This window comes from Epinephelus moara, chromosome 22 (assembly GCF_006386435.1).
Source record: "Epinephelus moara isolate mb chromosome 22, YSFRI_EMoa_1.0, whole genome shotgun sequence".
Lineage (NCBI taxonomy): Eukaryota > Metazoa > Chordata > Actinopteri > Perciformes > Serranidae > Epinephelus > Epinephelus moara.
The window spans coordinates 30,671,130-30,691,193 of record NC_065527.1 but is presented as its reverse complement, the minus strand read 5'-3'; the positions used below and the strand labels follow the sequence as shown (position 1 = coordinate 30,691,193).

At 40.8% G+C, this 20,064-nt stretch overlaps 1 protein-coding gene across 1 annotated transcript in view; it reads left to right on the top strand.

Moving 5' to 3' along the window:
• Window positions 1-20,064, top strand: part of LOC126384266 (collagen alpha-1(XIV) chain-like) — a 304,818-nt gene that overhangs the window by 215,598 nt on the left and 69,156 nt on the right. The window contains exons 26-33 of the mRNA XM_050035226.1: window positions 1,294-1,433; window positions 5,504-5,627; window positions 11,576-11,719; window positions 12,186-12,350; window positions 12,960-12,998; window positions 14,932-15,070; window positions 18,025-18,167; window positions 18,512-18,621. Of these exons, the coding sequence (XP_049891183.1) occupies window positions 1,294-1,433; window positions 5,504-5,627; window positions 11,576-11,719; window positions 12,186-12,350; window positions 12,960-12,998; window positions 14,932-15,070; window positions 18,025-18,167; window positions 18,512-18,621 (1,004 nt within the window). The remainder of the gene's footprint in view (window positions 1-1,293; window positions 1,434-5,503; window positions 5,628-11,575; window positions 11,720-12,185; window positions 12,351-12,959; window positions 12,999-14,931; window positions 15,071-18,024; window positions 18,168-18,511; window positions 18,622-20,064) is intronic.

The following is a 20,064-nucleotide window of genomic DNA, read 5'->3' as shown; positions in this document are numbered from 1 at the left end:
GAGAGAAGGAGTGACATGCAGCAAAGGGCCACAGGCTGGAGTTGGACCCGGGCCGCTGCAGCAACAGCCTTGTACATGGGGCGACTGCTCTACCACTAAGCCACCAACGCCGCAGTTTGTGGAATTTTGAGTCATGGGGTGGATAATTGATGTGTTGATCTGATCACAGCTGATCAGACCAGATCAATGGCTGAGAGAAGCCGTTGTTTGTGAGTGAATGCAAACTTTTAGACCCAGCGCAATAAATGGTTAAGTTTCACTTTCCCTGCGCCTGCCGTTTTGCTGCTCCGCCTGTGCCCAGAGAACGCTCTGCGCTACAAGAATGTGGAGCAAAGAATAAAAAATAGGAAATCAAAATGTTCATTAAATGCTCAAATCATGGCAGCCAGCCACCAATAAATGAATAGGTGGAAAACCCTGTTGCCTCTTGAATTCTTAACAATCAAATATATAAGGTGGCAGTCATATGAGCATCTACCCTAAACAATATCAGCATCAGAAAACCTTCAGTAAAGTATTGTGGTAAAAGGCTGGCAAGAAGGGTCTTGTTCATAAGTGAGGGTAGAATGCAGCGTGAGATGGACCAGCATTTGGTGCAGCGTCTGCAGTGATGAGGGCGCTGCACGAGACCATCGTGGTGAAGAGGGAGCTAAGCCGTAAGACGAAGCTCTTGATTTACTGGTCCATCTATGTCCCAACCCTCACCTATTGTCACAAGCTCTGGGTAGTGACCAAAAGAGAACAAGATCGCAGAAACAAGCAGCCAAAATGAGCTTCCTCCGTGGGGTGTCTGGGCTCAGCCTTAAAGATAGGGTGAGGAGCTCAGAGATCCGGAGGGAGCTGAGAGTAGAGCTGCTGCTCCTTCCTCCTCCAGGTCAGTTGAGATGGTTCAGGCATCTGATCAGGATGCCTCCTGGGCGCCTCCCAGTAAAGGCTCCAGGCATGTGCAACTGGTAGGAGGCCCTGGGGCAGACCCAGAACACGCTGCAGGAATTACATATCTGGGCTGGGAACGCCTTGGGGTCCCCCAGAAGGAGAATGCATGCTGGGGAGAGGGACGTCTGGGGCGCTTTGCTCGACCTCCTGCCCCCGCGACCCAGCCCTGGATGAAAATGGATGGATGGAAATCTGGCAATCATAACATGTATCTGTCTCAATCATTGTCCTCCATTTCCACCTGTTTATTTTGTTTACTCCGTCTCTTATTTCTTTCTTGTAATTGTTTTGTCCTCCTCAACAACAGAAAGAGAACAAACAAATATGAACTTCCCCCACCTCTCTGTCTTTGTCCAGTCTGTAAGGCAGCTAAAGCAGACCTGGTCTTCCTGGTTGATGGTTCCTGGAGTATTGGTGATGACAATTTCCTGAAGATCATTCGCTTCCTGTACAGCACATCCGGAGCTCTGGACCAGATCGGCCCAGATGGCACACAGGTAGGACACAGAGGTTATCGTCACAGACGTTGTTATTGCTGGTTTTTCTTTCACTCTTCAGTGTTACTCAAACTGAGAACTATTTGTAGTCCATGAAAACCTTGACTCCTGTCATTCTAAACACTTTTTGTCTGGTATAGTAGCTCTCTAGCCACACTGTTTGATTGACAGGTCATTGACAGGAAGTCACAGTGCAGTAAAAGCACAAGAAAGGAAAGAAAAAGCCACTGAACTAGAGATGGAGACCTGGAGCTCTGCTTTCTTTGGGGAGCAAAAGCTGCACTTTGCCAGTTAAATGGTGTTTTCCTGAGGCACAGTTACCTTTTCATGCTTTTCCCTGTCCTGTATTTTGGTGACTTGTCATGTACTGCTGTGGCAGCAGAGAAGGAGCAAAGAAAGAGAGCATCAATGGTAATCCTCTGAGAACTGAAAAACTGGTGTTCGCACTGACTCACTCTGCACACACCACTCCTGTGTTAAACAATATCTTCCTGATGAAGTTGTTGAAGGCACAACCACCTATCCAAAACAGTAGATGGACCTATCCAAAACAAAACTCATGTATTTGATCTATACATGAATTAAATGGATTCTTGTGATTTTCATTATATATTTATCTCAGCAAACACAAATAAACCCATCATTTCACTGTGATTATGGCAGTGGTGCCAGGAATGCAGAGTAGGATTTAAATTACCAAATAACTGAAAACAAGTAACGATAAAGAAATTTGTTATTGATTAAATTGTCAGCCTTTTTTTTTTATACACTTTATTTTTTTCAAGCTTGTTTTCATATATACAGCTTATTTGTGTTTTAGTTTGTAATTCATTACCAAGACAGAGTTAAACGGAAAATACATTTGAAAAAAATACACTGCTCGAGAAAATGAAGGGAACACTTAATGGTCACAAGTGCTTTGGTGCAAATCAAAAAGCAAAACAACCCCCAAAAAGAGAATGGTTTTACATGTGGTGGCCACAGACAGTTGCTCGTCCCTTATCCTCCCTGACTGATTCTTCTCTAGTTTGGTGTTCTGCTAGTGTCCTTGTCACTACTGGTAGCATGAGGCGGTACCTGCAGCCCAATCAAGGGAATCAGGACAAATTAAAGGTTATTTTCACCATTTTCAGCATTTTTTTTTAGCCACAGCAGCCAGCATGTACGAGGAGCTTTATAAGCCAGCTGTTAATTTTGTTATTAAAATTGCAAATGCTTTAATTCAATGTTGATTTTTTAATTAAATTTTACCTCCCCCTTCAAACTAACTTCAGCTCTAAATCCAGCCTTACACTCTTGTGAAACAGCACTTAACTCAGCAGAACCCGAGAACAAGACATTTTTAGGACAAACTAGTACAAGATAACAAACTGTGAAATGCTGACAGTCATTGTACTCTTTGTCAGTCATTTACATATAACCATTTTCCCCTAGTGTCTCCCAAGTGGCCCAAACCCTGCTCAGTTCTGTGTTCAGATTCTTGTGCTACAGCAGCTGAATACTTGAAATAAGCTTCACTAAGCTGCTCTCATTTATGTGTTTTGTTAGTACAAATAAAGATTATTCCTGTGTGGTCTCCCAGGTGGCCACGGCCCAGTTCACTGAAGAAACAGCTCATTTATATTCTCTGGATCGTGGTGCTCTCCTCAGTTCCTGCCATGTTTTTGGTTTATGTATGTTGTCAGTGTTTGCCTTTTTCTCTCCACTAATCCAAGTTCAGTTCAGTCACAACACCAGGACCAAATTCAGTTAGTGGACCGCCTATTAATGCTTAAACATTTGTTTAAAGCACTACATGATTTGTATCAATCACAACCACAACACAAGCACAGAAAGGAAACAAGGCTGTGCTGTTCTTCTGCAGCACTCAGGTGAAGTTCTCTGATTTTCTGCAGATGGGGGAAAGTAAAAACAAAGTGCTAGCATCACATTCAGGCTCGCCTCTGTTCCACTGGTTTCTGTAACGTAAAGCAATCTCTCATTTATTCATCTTTTTGACTAAGTGAAGCCTGTTCCTGGATATACTTCCTACATGCTAAATTTACCAGGGCAGGTACCTACAGTACATCATCATACCTAGGCTTCGTCCATGTCTAAAATATCCACCAGCACAATTTTTATAAAGTAATTCTTCCTATTTTGTAGTTGTAATATCTGCTGTCTTCACTAATCAGTCCCCTCGGTATGCTGTTATTACAGACATGTCTTAGATTGACTCATGTCTTTTGTTGATATCTGACATTTGACCTGTGATGGTCCAGGAAGGCTCATGAGAAGTTATGTTGGTTGATTGCTTTTTTTGGAAAAAATATTCTCCTTATCTCAACATAAGTGAATCATACAACGCACTGTTAAAGAAAGGCTCTCTTCCAACAACCAAGTCTCACTCGTAGTCATCGAAATCCGGTACTTAGTCAGTGACTTCTGGCATCAGACACTGTTGGCATGATACGTGGGTGGTCGCCATTATAGTTGAACGGCACCCGGCAGTATCAGGGGTAAACACAGCAGGACAAGAATGAAAGTTAAGGCAGCGAAGTCCAAGTGGGGTGGGCGGGAGGGGTGTTGATTGGGTCCAACAAACACAGACTTTCACCCAGGAGAGCGGTGTTCACATCCAGTAAGATTGTTCTTTTTTCCTAAACTCAGCCTTGTGGTTTTGTTGCCAAAACCCAACCATGTGGGTTAGTAGTTTAAGGAAAAAAATGTCAAATTGCAGTGTACCAGCATAGTGTGTTTATTTTGAAAGAGACTGTATATAAATGGTAAATTTCATGTGAAAACACAAGTGTATTTTGAAAGAAGGCAATGCATGTAACAGGCAGAACTTGACACGGCCTCCCAGAAAGTCAACAGCCAATGCACCCAGGGTACCTTGCATGTCTTATCTGCACGTGGAAAGTCCATGACTAAATGTCGATATGTCACAAGAATGGAGTGAGAATGTGTTGGTTCCAAGGCGGCATTTTTACTTTTAGCGTTATAGCAAATGTCAGTGGGAACCCAATTTATTATTCTTACTTATGTAACAGAACCTGGAAGTTCTTGCTTCATTAGAAGCCTGTTTACGCCTGGTATTAACATGCATTTTAGGGATTCAAACACAAGTGGACAGCCAAAACACATCGCCATTCACACCTGTGTCTATCATGTGTCTCTAGCTGACCGTTTGTGTTCAGATTTCGTTCTCGCTAACAAGCTCACTGGATAGGTCAGGCACCTAACTTTTCATCCAACTTTTCATAAAATGGTCAAGTTATACAGGGTGAGCGCACTGTCTCTGAAACAACCACCACATCCTGCAGTGATAACCTTGTACATGTTGGGGATCTCTGCAGGTGGTTTGAGTGATTGCATTACGATGTTTCTTGGGGGTCGTTTACACTTGTAATTAGCACTGTTCACTTGTGATTCGATAGCCGAAGACGCATGTTAAAATCAGGTATAAACAGGCCTAAAGGCTCTTTATAGATGTGGACTACTCTTAAAGGTTAGTTCAGATTTTATAAATGAATATTTCAAATTTCTCCCCTGACCTCAATACAATGGAAGCAGAGCTGGGTGATAAGAAGAAATTAAATATTACGATAATACCTTGCAGCAAAATTGCAGGGTTGACTATTGGTGCTTTCACAAAATATTCACACAATGAGATACATAATCATTTGTGATGTGGACATAATGACTAAGTAGAAAAAGGCAAACAGCTAGAGCAGTCTGGTAAGTTCAAAAAATTACATCACTTTACTCCACATTTTTACGATGTTAGAATATCCAAAATCTAAGAACAGTACCTAGTCTCCAATCATTATATTAATATAATATGGATGTATTGCCCAGCCCTAAATCACATTTGATGTCTTAATGCATTGAAAAATTACTTTGAAAAACAGGAGTGTGTCCATGGCAGCAGAAACATGGAAAGACCATAGCATGCAAAATGAAAGGCATCTGCTTGGTTAGATCAAACTAGGGTCTCTTTTTAAAGTCGTGACCCTTTAAACAAAACTCAATGTAAGACTTTGCACTTTCTTGTTGTTTAATAGTTCTTTTATTGCATTGTCTGACAGGTTGCCATCGCCCAGTTCAGTGACGATGCCCGGACTGAGTTCAAACTGAACTCGTACAGTGATAAAGAGCGACTGCTGGACGCCATCAACAAGATCTCCTACAAGGGAGGAAACACAAAGACAGGTGAGTGCACCATAGACAGACACAGCATAGTGAGCAGGAATGTGACCTGCTTCTGTTGTAGAAATACTTGTGAGTTATTGAATGGTGGCTGAATCTGGTAAGGTCAGTGGCTGCAGCAGATAAAATCCAGATTTTTACCCAAAAGAAATCATCTCTAAATCTAGGGCTGCCCCCCACTAAGAATTTTCCCAGTCAACCAATAGTCGTCATTTAGGGCCATTAGTCGCCCGCATGTTTACGATATTAATTTAATCATTAGATTATATATTTTGGGCGGGTCAACACAGTGGTTTGAGTTCAAGGTTTGTGAAAGAATAGTTTAAGTTACATCGTTAACACTGTGCTACATTACAGAGAAATACAAACCGTACTAATGAACCTTCATTAATATAGGCCTATATTTTATCTACAAGTGCACGTCACACACTGAGCGAGCCGCCTGTTAATGACGCTGTCAGCAAAGCAGTAATGATTGTGCTAAGTGGCTAACGGGCATGTAGCTACTTCCATGTTTCAGATGATACGTCATGTTTGTAGTTGACGAATGAAGATGAGTTTACATATCACCTTGGGTTCATCTTTCACCTTCTCAAAATGATCCCACACTTTGGATTTTGGTTATTAACTAGGGACTACTAGGGGCCTTACACATGCTGCATCTTCAACTGCCTGAAAAATTGAGGTCAGGCTCTAGGTGCTACTCTTGTGCCTTTTTTGTGCGAGCTTTCAAGAGCCCAAGGCAGGTTGTATCTGAGGTTGCTAAGCAACCTTAACAAGCATCGTATGGCCTATTTACCTGAAATCCTGAGTTCTGGGCAGCCCTGCACTAAAATGATCAACTTTTCCATATTTATCAGACTAAATATTTCCAGAAGAAGGGAAAGATACCTGTCAGCTGTGATTGATTAACGTGACTGCTGACTGCTGAGCGTGGCCGCTTCCTGTGTCTGTCCTTTCAAATTAAATTCCCGCATGGTTCAGTCATATAGGATTCAATTTTTTTTTGACAAGAGGCAGGTCCTCACAAACTTTCACATTTGTTTCTTCTGCAACTAAGCGACCAATTAAATATTGCTGTCTAATGACCTTTCTGGTCGATTAACTGTCAATAAGAGGGCAGCCCTATCTAAATTCAAGAAAGACACCATATGAGACACAGACACACACAGACACACACACACACACACACACACACCGCCTATTATCAATAGTTACTGAGCAGCAGGCAACCACACACAGAAAATTAAATGTGTGAGAAAATGTGTGTTTGCATTTGTGTCTGCAAGTCAAACATTTGCATGTTCTTGCCCTTGTGAACACGTCTTCATGCATACATTCATGTAAAACAAGTTTACATAAGAATGTGATCACACATGTTTGCATTAATGCCGACAATCTTGTACGTGTATAAGATGCACAGCAGCCTATATTTCTTGAGTGTGTGTGTGTGTAATGAGAGGAAGTCTGTGGGGAAACAGGGAGAGGTGTAGTCATTAATCAGTGTTTACAAAGCAGCGCAGTCACTTTCTCCTGCAGCGATGGGACTGCAGAGATTTGTAACAGTGTCACTGCTGTGGAGAAATTCTCCCACTGCTAATGTCACACTGTAAAACACTAATCCTCCTTTTCTGTCAGGAAGCAGCAGTTTGGGGCATTTAAGAGCACTCAATCGCCTCGTTCTGCACAGTGCAATTAAAAATCTGTTTCCCAGTGTTCCCACAGGCCTGAAGGGTATTTGATTACTGGATCTGTCTGACAGACCTGGTGCTACTTGACTTCTTTATTAAAATGTATTAACCCTGCAGCAGCTCTGTGGTCCGTCCTGCATAAAACATCTCATCCTGAAGAAAACCCCTGTGATCAATACATACATAGGCTGCTGTTTTAAAATGAAGCAACCAATTATAATTTTTTGAAGTTGACCATTTTACTATACATACATACATAATACTGAATAAAAAAATGATATAAAACAGAAGAAAGCAACAAAACTTGCCATCTGGACAAGCTGAGATACAGAGAGTTCAATCTGTTCCTTTTACCTCATGAGTGCCTTGAGTAAAATCTTGATAATTTTTCATTATTTTTTTGTTTCTACACCACAGACATCTACACAGTGTAATGCTGGTGTATGTATATGTCTTAAGACCAAACAACTTTTCCTTTTTTCTCCATTTTTTATGCAAGTTCAGCAGTTTAGTGCAATAGTTCCATGAGTTTCATTAACTTCATTAGTCATCAGGTGAAAAACCTTTCAATAGAAAAACACAGAAAAAGAAAAAAAAACCCATCACAGACCCAAAGAGGCCGGCAAAAATATCAAAATATGTGTTCCTCAAAAAGCAGTGGTCAGAATTTCACCAAATTTAGTATACAAGCTCTTGGGCCAGCTATTAACGAAAGAATCAAGTGCTGTATTTATTGATGAAAGTGTGCATGGCCTATTAAATTTTAACTCATAACTCAAGATGACTTGATTTGACAGTCCTAATGAAATTCTCTGGAGACATCTGGAGTGGTGTTACGAACATGCCTACAAAAATTCCACCAAACTGTCACATGGTGGCACTGTAATTAAGGCATTATTGCCCCTCACACCATAAGCCCAAATGATTGGAAATATGACACATAAGTCCAGCTGAATTAGTCTTACAAAAATGATTCTGTGAGGGTCCGCTCGTTGGATTTTTAATTGTTTTAAAAAAGTCAAATTTACAGATCTTGATGAATTTTGAGTTTATTAACACTAACATCTTTGGAGAAATATACAACTTTCTATTATAAATGAGCAAGATGAGTCAAAAAACATGGCGGTCATCAATGAAACAACCTTGTTCAGGGTGAGGCTTGGCAGGAAATAGGCCATAACTCAAGTTTGCTTTGGGCAATTCTGATTAAACTCAGTGGACACATCATAACTAACATCTTAACTTACATACCAAATTTTGTTAAGTTCCGTGAAGGGGAGCTAATGACTTGACTTTGAGTGTACTGTTATTGAAATGCTGCATACGCTGTAATGATGGGACACCTTTGTGACTGGTCTGACTCCTTTTTCAGACAGAAATAAACAAGCTGAAGTGACTTTGCTCAGCCGCCTGGTGGAGCACTGCTCTTAAAGGCTCTCTAAGTCTTCCTAAGCTTGAAAAGTTTTTGTCACATACAGCAAACATCTCCTCACGATATGCTAGCTACATGTCCTCTGAAAATGCTGTGAAAAAGTCCAGTCTCTGTAGGCAGCCCAGGCTCCGCGAATGGCAACAAAAACATTTTGGTCCAGGCTGCACCAACCAGCCAGCGTGAGACCAGTGAAAGCAAGCACACACACATGAACGTGGTTAGAGTTACAGGCTACAATGAGGCTAAAAGGCGAGCTAGCTCCGTTGTGTTTGATAACATTGTTGAACGTAAACAGAAGTGAAGTCTTTTCGTTGCCATTTGCGCCTGGGCTGCCTACAGAGACCGGACTTTTTCACAGCATATTCAGAGGACATGTAGCTAGCGGATCGTGAGGAGATGTTTGCTGTATGTGACAAAAACTTTTCAAGCTTAGGAAGACTTAGAGAGCCTTTAAATGAGTGCACTACTAAAGTTAAGCATTATACTGGCTGCCTCTCTGGACTTCAGTCCTGCACAGTGTTACTGCAGATCACAATATGGTGAAGACACTTGTTCATAGCTTTTACTGGTACACTGTGGTGCTTTCGATTGCTCCAGGCAGCGCATAGGCTGATTGGTTCAGTCCAGTTTGACTTGACTGTGTGTCTTACCCTGACCCATTGCTTCAGTTTTTTTTTTTAACTAAAGCTGTTAGTTAGGCTATTATAATGTTTCCAGGAATAGCAGATTTTATTTGCCAACCAAACCACGCCAGCATACACTATATCAGTTCTCATTCCAATGTGTTAGTCAGATAAAGGCAGTTTAATTGGATTTTTAAATAAGTCTGGGATCCCAGGTGTCTTCTCATTTCTTGATACAGCCCTAAAGTGCTGTGCCATAGTACTTTAGTGGTCTTAGATGTGAAATTGGTCCCTGACTGCTGCAGAATGGATCCTAACTGTTCCTGGACAAAACACACAAGACCGATTCTCTTCATTCATTCTGTCATCCTTTAATAAAAATTCAGACTGTGGCTGCTGGGCCTGTGGTTTCCCTGCTGAGCCACTCCGATGTTCATTTATATCAACTTGCTGTGCACCAATTATCATGGTCTGTCATCACACTATAGTAGCTACAATTTTTGTGTTAAGTCGTTGTCTTGCAGTGGCATCTAATGATTAATTTGTATGAAACCTGAATTTCAGTTGTCAGTGCTCTGATTGTCTCCACAAAGTAAACAAGAGATGTTAGATGGGGGACAAACAGATCTTGTATTTGTAAAGGTTACTGGGACATGGAGTTCAGACGCAGCCATTTAACTGGCACTTAATTAAAATCCTACAGTCTCAGAACAACACCATTATAAGGGGAAATAAAGTGGAAAAAAGTCTTCTGTGAAACAGTATTTCTCCTCTCCGTTTACAGAAATTTGATCTGTTATGTCCTGTGTCTCTTATGTAATCATTTATTAGTAGCAACCAGCAGCTCTATAGTTCGCACTCAGTAGGTTGGTTGGTCAGTCCAATAAAAAAATCCCCAACCTTTGGCTGGGTAGTTTTTGCCTTCAGAGGCTGATATTTGGTATGGAGGTTAAGTGTTGGTATGAAGTGTGTGAATTCTCATTGAATTCTCTCTTTATTTTGTATGTCGTGTATTATGTTGCAGCAGCACAGGGCAATCACCAAACCAAATTACTCTAGAAATAGTTAATAAATAAAACTTAAGAATGCAGTTAAAAAACTTCTCGTCACACTCTCGTCCTCAGTAGCTGCGGTTACATGCATAATTTCTTTAATTCTATTGAATTCATTTTGATTAGAGATTCCAACTGAACTGTTTACATGGACGCTATATAAAGCGATCCAGTAAGGGGCCATACACATGCCACATCTTTAATCCCCTGGAAAATGCATAGTCGAGGGGTGGGTGCTACTCTCTGCTTTTTTTGTGCCAGCTTTCAAGAACATGATGGCAGAGTATTTAGTAGGATTATACATTTTTTTTTAACAGGCACACGGTGGTTCTACGTGCTGCGAAGTGTCTTATCTGCCAGAAAAATATAACAGAGGAAGTTGTAACCCAGGTTATTTTCTGTGGCAACCAGTACAGATGCCCCCTAAACACTTCACATCCAGACTGTCAGTAGATACTACAATTTACCATTGTTCCCTAAACATCTCATATGCAGGCTACTGCAACAGGTAGTGCATGCAATTTATTGATTACAGCACTCACTTAAGCACTCGCAGAGCATTGAATATTTTTTGAAATTTGTCAAAATCTGCAGTTGCGGTACGTAAAACAGCCGTTGCAGCACACGCACCAGCTACGTCCACTAATAATCCCCCCACGTGGGGCAAACATGCACCTTTTTTTTTTTTTCCCCCAGTGAGAAACAATCAGGTTTACACAGTTATTAGGCAGTAATATTTTACTTTTTAATGTAATAAGGTTTAGGTTTACAACACCCCTCTCAACCTGACTGAAAAGTTCTTGCTATCAGACCAGTCCCTTCTGATTGAGATGATTACATGAGGCATTTTAATCTGATTGAGTATTATTCTCATCATTTGTGGAACAACAGGGTCCATGTAAACAGATCTGGGATTTAAAATCAACTTATTAAAAGAAGGACTTTAATTTACCTTAATATTTTTTCCATACTACCCTGTATCAATACACAGTGCAGTATCAGTGTCTGCTGCTGCTGCTGCTGCTGCTGCTGCTGGAAGCATGTGTTCCTTCTCCCGCATCTGTTTTTAGGACTCTGAAGTACAGAAATAATTTTAAAATGATTGTATGAGCACAACATTTAGCAGAATGATTTGCATCGTCTGTCCAATCAGGTCGAGCCATCCAGCATGTGAAGGAAAACATCTTCACAGCAGAGGGAGGAGTCAGGAGGGGAATCCCCAACGTCCTTGTGGTCCTCACCGATGGCCGATCTCAGGATGACGTCAACAAGGTGTCCAAAGAGATGCAGATGGAAGGTCAGAGCTGTGTACTTTAATTTTTTACATGATAACAAGTCCCAGATATCCAGTTTGGATTTCAGGATTTAAGAAGAATAGGCTTGTTTTGTTGGTTTTGTTCAAATGACTGCATATGAAGCATCAACAGAAAGAAATAGCAGCACTAAATTTAATTTGCTGGTCCAGTTGGTCACCTTTTAGGACTATATCTTACATTTTCATTCATTCAAAATAACATTTTTTTTTCAGTGGTGTAATCAAGCAGAAAGTAATGCACTTCTCTACAAAAAAGGTTTTATATACCTGCGTATCACATGCAGTACAGAAAATGTAGCACTCATGTAAATCTGATGTTAATTCAGATAGATCATTTTTGGCTTGTAAAATATTTTCTTTCAATTTCAGAGTCCTCATCCTCATTCTTCCTCAGCTTATTGCCATATTGAAGACAAAAGTAATTTACCGTCTCTGTGTTTCTGTAAAGGGTACATTGTATTTGCTATCGGCTTTGCTGACGCTGACTACGGGGAGCTGGTGAGCATCGCCAGTAAACCCAGTGACAGACATGTCTTCTTTGTGGACGACCTGGACGCCTTCAAGAAGATTGAAGAGAAGCTGGTGACCTTTGTGTGTGAGGCTGCCACTGCCAGTGAGTAGCCACCGCTCATCAGACATTCAGAGGTTGTCAGTTTCTAGTTGAAGACTGGAAGAGTTCCCCATGCTCCATGTTATGTAGGCACACTGCCTTTTAACAAGGTGGGGTTTATTTACATGTCACTTCTGATTTGGTAACACCTCTGACACTCCCACCGCCCACAAGACAACACAGCTCAAAGCCCATTTACGCGCCTTTTTACACTGTTTTGAGGAAAAGGATAATTTAACCTGGAAATCATAGCAAACCTGTGCACATAATTTTCAGATTGAATGTGCCCCACATGATGGAGGTGTCTGTGGAACCAACAGTCCACTGTAGCTCTGTATTGCACTAAACTCTAAGCCCTGCCCTCTTTTTAGCAGTCCAGTCCAAGGTGAAGGATTTGATTTAAAATCCCCTTTGTAACTGTACAATGGTCAAATATTGTTTCATCAGTACGTCACAGTACAGAAGCTAAAGATGCTCCAACTTCTGTTTTGCTTGCTCTTTATATAAAACATTGAACGTGGTTGACTGTGTTAACATGATTCTGCTGTATTTCAAGGCTCTCTGAAGGAATGTGTTTTCTTAATCCAACACACATTTTTTTGTCTCTCCCAGCTTGTCCGTCTGTACCGATGAGCGGCAGCACAACTCCAGGTAAAAGATCAAAGATGAGGCTTTGAAGTATTGATATAAATAGAGAACAAGGGAGCAGCACAGAATAAAGTCAAAGACAAACCCCTGCATATAAATCTACTGTGAACAGTGCTGGTCTTTTCCATGTGTCCGCATTGTAAAAGCAGAACAGTATGCACACGTTCTCTATATACCCTGAGGATGTGCAAGTAATATTCTTTTTGCGGCTGTTTATTTTCAAGCAACAAGCAGAATATCTATTTACTCATTGTTAGGTAGTGCAACTATGATGGTTTAAAAAGGCATAAAACAGTTATCTACAGCAGCCCATTTGGTGAGATCTTGCTCCTCCAATTGCTTTTCTCTATTTCTGTTTTCATGTCTGATTTCATAAATAAGACTGAAAGCTGATGTTAACAAGGTGCCACAAGTCACACAGAAACCCAGCAGTGCAGTGAAATTGCAAAGCTCTAAAGTTCTTTGTGCTTACAAACTCAGACACACTTTTAAAATGTCTCTTGGGGACATTTTGTTTTATGACAACAATGCCAAATTGTGGGAGAGCCAAGTCCCAATATCAAAAAGTCACATCAGGGGGCTTTACAGTCTTACAGCATGTGACTTCCTCTGTTCTCAGACCCTCGCTGCTGATCAGGAAAAAAACTATTTAAAAATAGCAGGGAAAAAATGGGGAAAAAACCTCAGGAGGAAAAGCAACAGAGGAGGGACCCCTCTCCTTAGACGGTCAGACAAGGAATAGATGTCAGAAAATTGCAGTATTGAATCTGTATTGAGTATTGAGTCATTATGACCAAATTATGAAGCGTCAGAAAACAGAAGTTAGTCAGTTACTTAGATTATATTCAACTTCAGTCAGGACCACATTAGTCAAAGAAAACTTTATTTCCATGTGCAGTATTATATTTGGCAGTATGGCTCTGTTCTAGGGCCTCTCTGCCTTTCCCAGACTTACGCAGAAAGCCTCTTCCACATGCCTACGTGGAAATCTGGGGGCAGAGAGAGCACACCTTCCCGCCCTTCCACGCGCTTACATTGAAAGCCTTAAGACAGAGAGAGCACACCTCTCTGCCCTTCCATGCACCTATGTCGCAAGCCTGAGGCAGACAAAACAAACCTCCCTGCCCCTCCATGCATCTACATGGAAAGCCTTAAGGCAGAGAGAGCAAACCTCCCTGCCCCCCATGCATCTACATGGAAAGCCTTAAGGCAGAGAGAGCAAACCTCCCTGCCCCTCCATGCATCTACATGGAAAGCCTAAGGAAGGGAGAGCAGCAGCAAAGACATTGTGTCCTGCCTGAACTAACGCTATGCTCAAATTTTCTGTCATGCAGAAAGTGCAAGGACAAGAATTGCTGCTTAGCATCTAACCAGAAGTGTATTTTGTCAAGTGGTTCTATAAGTAATAAGTAAAACAGTAATGGGTAGATATGAATTGTATTTGAATGCACTTTATACCTGCACTTGTCTTTGCTATGCACTTTATGTCTGTTTCTGCACTACGTATGTATTTTTATGTGGCAGCCTTTGTGTCCGAGACAGATTTCCCCAGGGGCAAATAAGATAATCTTGAACACTCTGGATATATAGAGTATGAAACGTGCAGCAGTTGCAGTAGGCATTGCAGGTATAAGTGTACAGTATAAAAAGTGCTGTTAAATAAAATAGGTGCTGTAATTATTGCTGTGATAGGAGGTGAAATATCTCTATGTCACACACACACATGCACTCCAATAGAATTAAAATCACAGGACCTGCCCTTGAGAAATACATGTAATTTCATGAAATTGTAAATTTAATGTCGTGTTTATGTTCAGTGGTGAGTTTCTCAGTTGTGGAATGCACCAAACTGTCAGCAGTGATCATCATCATCAGCTGGTGTAGCTCTGCTTTTATGGGATGTTAACAAGTTAAAATTCCTTCCATGTGTCATCAGGTTTCCGTATGATGGAGCTGTTTGGGCTGATGGAAAATCGGTATGGCAGCATGTCCGGCGTTTCTATGGTACCCGGCACCTTTAATACCTTCCCCTGTTTCCACCTGCACAGTGACGCTTTTCTGGCACAGCCAACCAGGTACACTAGTGTTCATTTTATCATCATTTTTTTTTATTTAATCTTTGTTATTGACCTGTTTCAATTGTCATTTTAAGTTTTTATTTAGTGCTATATTTAGTCAGTCACATCCTCTTTGTAGTTTTAGTTTTAGTTGACTAAAAGACTGGGTATTTTAGTAACATCTTAGTCAAATGAAACCATAAGTATTTTAGTGTAGTTTTCGGGAATGAAAACTGTTGACATTTCAGTCTTTTTTTGTCATCAGATTACAATGAATATAACAGTCAATCTTGTTGAGCCAAAACCAAAAATTGTCATTTAAGTCAAAATGATTTCACATAAAATTTTATCTTAACACAAGTTGAATTATTAAAGGAGTATTTCACCACCAGAGACATGGCCTCTTAATAAAGCTAGGATGTCTATGTAGTAGGAAGACACAAATACTTTTGAAAGTGGTGCTATATAACCAGAGAAAACAGAGAAAGCGAACACTTTTGCTCAAGACGTAGAAAACCCACAACTACCAGAACTCACAGCGACATAGCATACCAATAAATGCTCAGCTGGTAAGTGTGGAGTAATGTGAACACGTCTGTTTGAAACAATGGCAGCCGGCTGGCAAGAAATCATTTCAGTCTCTTACACTTAAACATTAAGCTAAAACACATTTCTGAAAACATTTGAGGCGAGTAATAGGCAACTAAAACAGAATTTTTTACCATGCAGGAAATGTTATGGCTGTTCACAAACTCTCTTACTGCTAAACACAGAACTAAAATATGTTTCTAAACATGTAAGCGAGAAATAGGCAATGCGGCAACATAGTCTTGATATATATGTGTATATATATGTGTGTGTATATATATATATATATATATATATATATATATATATATACATCCCAGTTTTACTGTTTGATCAGAGTTTGAGAGAAACAGAGAGGGGCAGGTCTGTCTCATGATCTGCTTCTATACTCTTTAGCTCAGTTTCCACCAAACACTTTTGGAATGGTACTTTTGGAACCAAAGTAACCCTTCAGACATGATACTTAGACCCTAGCTTTTCCACCGCAAACAGTACCCGGTTGTTGTCACTCACTGCTCCATCCAGTACTCGCTGTATTTCCTCATCACTGATGACACAGAGGGAAGTCTGCACCTCATTTATCGTCCACAGAACGAGGCTGCACGCAGACATTTTTAGAGCAAAATAGAACAGGCTGCAGTGAGAGTCTCTCTCCATGGATATTCTAAAATAGCGGGTTTGTGCGTTTAGTCCTTTTTTAGGCAAGCTCAGGGGTTTAGTGTTGTCATAACCCACAGAAACGACACTCGGCAGCGCTTTTTTTTTTTCTCCAAGAGAGGATTGGAATACATGCAGTTCACATAATCCAGTTGAAATTAATATTTGTTTTTAAACACTTGAAGATCCACTCATTACTAAAAGTGTATGTCATCCAAGAGAAACAATAAAAAGTAATGAAATGGTCAAAGTTGTCACAGTGAAATTTAAGGTGTGCTGATGGATTAAATCAGTGAAGTGCCCTTTTAAAAATACAGATTTGCAGAAAGTATCTGATCAAGTGGTCTAATGGTATCAATCTAAGGAATACATTGAGACAGCCTGATGTTGTCATTGTTAACTCTAAAGGGAAACTTAGGATTTTTTTAACCTGAACCCTATTTTCTCATGTTTTTCCTTTGAAGTGACTAATGGAGACAACAATGTTTGAAACTGGTCCAGTACTGAGTGAGAGGGCTCCAATCAGAGCGGCAAAATGGACTGCAGTGTAATCCAGCGGGCATTTGAGCACCGTCAATTTATGTCCACTAAAAGCCACTGACAGGCTCAGATTGTTATTACAAGTTTCTATCATTGTCACTTAAAGGATTTTATGGAGAACTGAAAGTTTTTCTGTACCTTTTGCTGATCTGTTTGTCATTGTGACCAAGTCTTGCTGAAGGAAAAGTCTCGTTCTGACATCTTAGAAGAGATGACTTGCTGCAGGAAAAACAAAGGTGGAAAGGGAAGTGAGGCAGGAGTGCCGGGAAGACATTGTTGTGTTGCAGTACAGAAAGTGTAGCTTTTAAATGATTTTCAGTGTCATGGCAAAATATTCAGTTGATTTTGACAATGGTTAAAAGTTTGCGAGATTTCGGAATGAGACTTCTCCTTGAGCGAGACTTGGATACACACACAGACTAATTAAAAAAACAGATTAGTGAAAGGAATGGAAATGAGTTTGATTTCTCCGTAGAGATCCCTTCCATAATGTTGTCAGACACTTATATGAACACTTATATGGATTTATATTGATGGTGCACAATTGCCTGTCGGGATTACATGCAGCCGGTTTCACTGCTGCAGATGCAGCCCTCTCTCTCACTACTGGACCAATACCTAAAAATGATTGTCACTCAGGCACAAAAATATGGGAAAAAGGGTCGAGGTTCAAAAACACTAAAGTTACCCTTTAACTTAAGAAAGTTACCTCAAGCCCTGCTGACTGTGCACATTGTATGCTGTGGTTGTAGTCCAGTTATGGTGCACACAGCAAAGGAAACAAAACTGCTACACCAGGAAAAAAAAATCTTTTTCTTTCAATGAAAAAATAAAAAGAAATTTCATTTTAGTCCTGCTGTTTTTCAAGAATATTGCATGTTGATACAGTCACAGTTAGTGATGTCAGTGCTGTCTCGTCTTAGTTGTGGAAAAAAGGTTGTTGAGAAACATATTTAGTCATAGTTTTTGTTAATGAAATTAACAGTAAGGTACACAGTTGCATTCATAGTCATTTTTCACAAGTCTCCTCTCCTATTAAATTAGAACTAACGCAGTGTGATATCTCTGCTGATTATTGACGGTATCCAGAACCCATAATCTGTCATAAATAGAGATATAAATGTATACATAAATATAAAGACTTCCAAGTGTTTCCCTGGGTCTGATGTGTCCCTTCTGGCTCACAGGTACATCCATCCTGAAGGGCTGCCCTCTGACTACACCATCACCCTGCTGTTCAGACTGCTGCCCGACACTCCGGAGGAGCCCTTTGCTCTCTGGGAGATCCTCAATAAGAACAACGAGCCTCTGGTGGGAGTCATCCTGGACAGTGAGTCTGGCCTCTCTGCTGTGAAAGCATCTGGGTTTCACCCAATAAAATCAATAAAAACACATTTGTTTCTCTTAGTTATTATTTCTGTAATAACAAATCCATCACAATCATGAAGTGAATGTACTAAACACAAGGGACGCTCAGTGTTGCCATTCAGGAGCAGTTCAGGTGAAAGCTGCTGAGTTCCATCAGGAAATCAATACCAATCACACAGGGGAAAAAAATATGAATAAATGGATTTTTTGTGGGACAAAAGTGTTTCTTGTTCAATATAGAATAAAGAACAATCCACACTGTTGTTGTTGTTGCTGTTGACATGTAGTTTGTGCGTCTTCCTGCAGATGGAGGAAAGACTCTGACGTTCTTCAACAATGACTACAAAGGAGAGTTCCAGACGGTCACCTTCGAAGGGCCAGAAATCAAAAAACTCTTCTACGGCAGCTTCCATAAGGTCAGAATTACTCCTGTCTGACTGACTCCTGACATACTGACTGACTGATCATCTGTCAGAGTGACTGACACACTAAAGATTCATCTTTACTTCAGCCCGAGAGTGTTCACCAGGACGCTGTACGCCTTAAATGATGCCGACTCAACCGATTTTAGACTTGACAGTGACGAGTGTTATATCTGCTTTTGTTTCATAAAGTTGGACAAGCTGACGTTAGTGTGACAATGTTGTGATGAAGTGTAGGATTGCTCACACAGTAATGTTCAGATAAATGTGACCGTAGCAGAAAAATAGTTGGAAGTTGAAATTTACTCCTCACTCAAAATATTTGTCTTTCCATCTCTTTTGTGGTCTGAAGACAAAGCTCAGCTCGTCTGGGGGCAGAACTATGAAGCAAGTGTGAAGGAGCCAGTCTATCTTTGCCTTAGTTGGCGCAACAAAATCTAAAACCCCAATGTGAGATCATGGGTACCACAATGGAGGTTATTGAGTTTTGAGCTATGTTTACTGAAGCTTTCTCGGGCTCTATGCGCATTCCCATAAAAGGGGGTGTTTGGCATCATTTGACTCAACTACCGCACAAAATGGACCAATCTTGCTGCCTTCTTCTGCCTTTGAAGAATTAAAACATCTTTCGTCCGTCATTAACATTTTACGAACAGGTTCAATTTCCTTTTTACATCCATAAGAAGCCTTTAGAGACATTTGACCAAAAATCAGTGAAGAAAATGTGGTAGCTGGACACATTTGCAACAAGACAGAGGAACGGGGCGAACAGAATCATTTCATAACTCAGACAGCTCACGTTCCACAGGTCAGATAGTGATATTCAGGTGGATGATGATGACGAGGAGGAGGAGTATGTGGGCCACACACAGAATGTAGAGGACAGCTCCACCCCTTCATGCAGCTGCAGTGCCAAATGAAAGACAGGGAGGGAATGATGACAGCCACATAGGTAACTCCAGTGGAGAGAGGCAAAGGAGGTTATGTGACCTTTCATTTTGTCACTTATTGCGAATTTCACCAAAAGAACAATAACTGCATCGGGATCGGTGTGTAAGGTTTCTGTGCGCAATATGTTTTTTTGGATGACAGATTTAAAAAACTCATCTGAAAAAAATAGACTCCGCCTGCAAAGACCTTTAGGTTAGGTTTTATTGTCCCCAAGGGGAAATTCTTTTCCACAGCACTGTACTTGTTGGACTCAGCATGAAAAACAATGACACACAAACACCGACACTTGACACTGGGGCAGCTGTGACTGAGAGGTAGTGTGGGTCGTCCTCAATCCCAGGCTTGTGAATGGATGGTCAACTGAATAGCAGGTGGCACCTTGTATGATAGCAAAGCAGAAAAACCCAGCAGCACTCCCTAGTAAGTATAATACTTTCTGCACAGCTTTGCTCAGTGGCATTTATAACTTATTCCCTCATCTAAGGA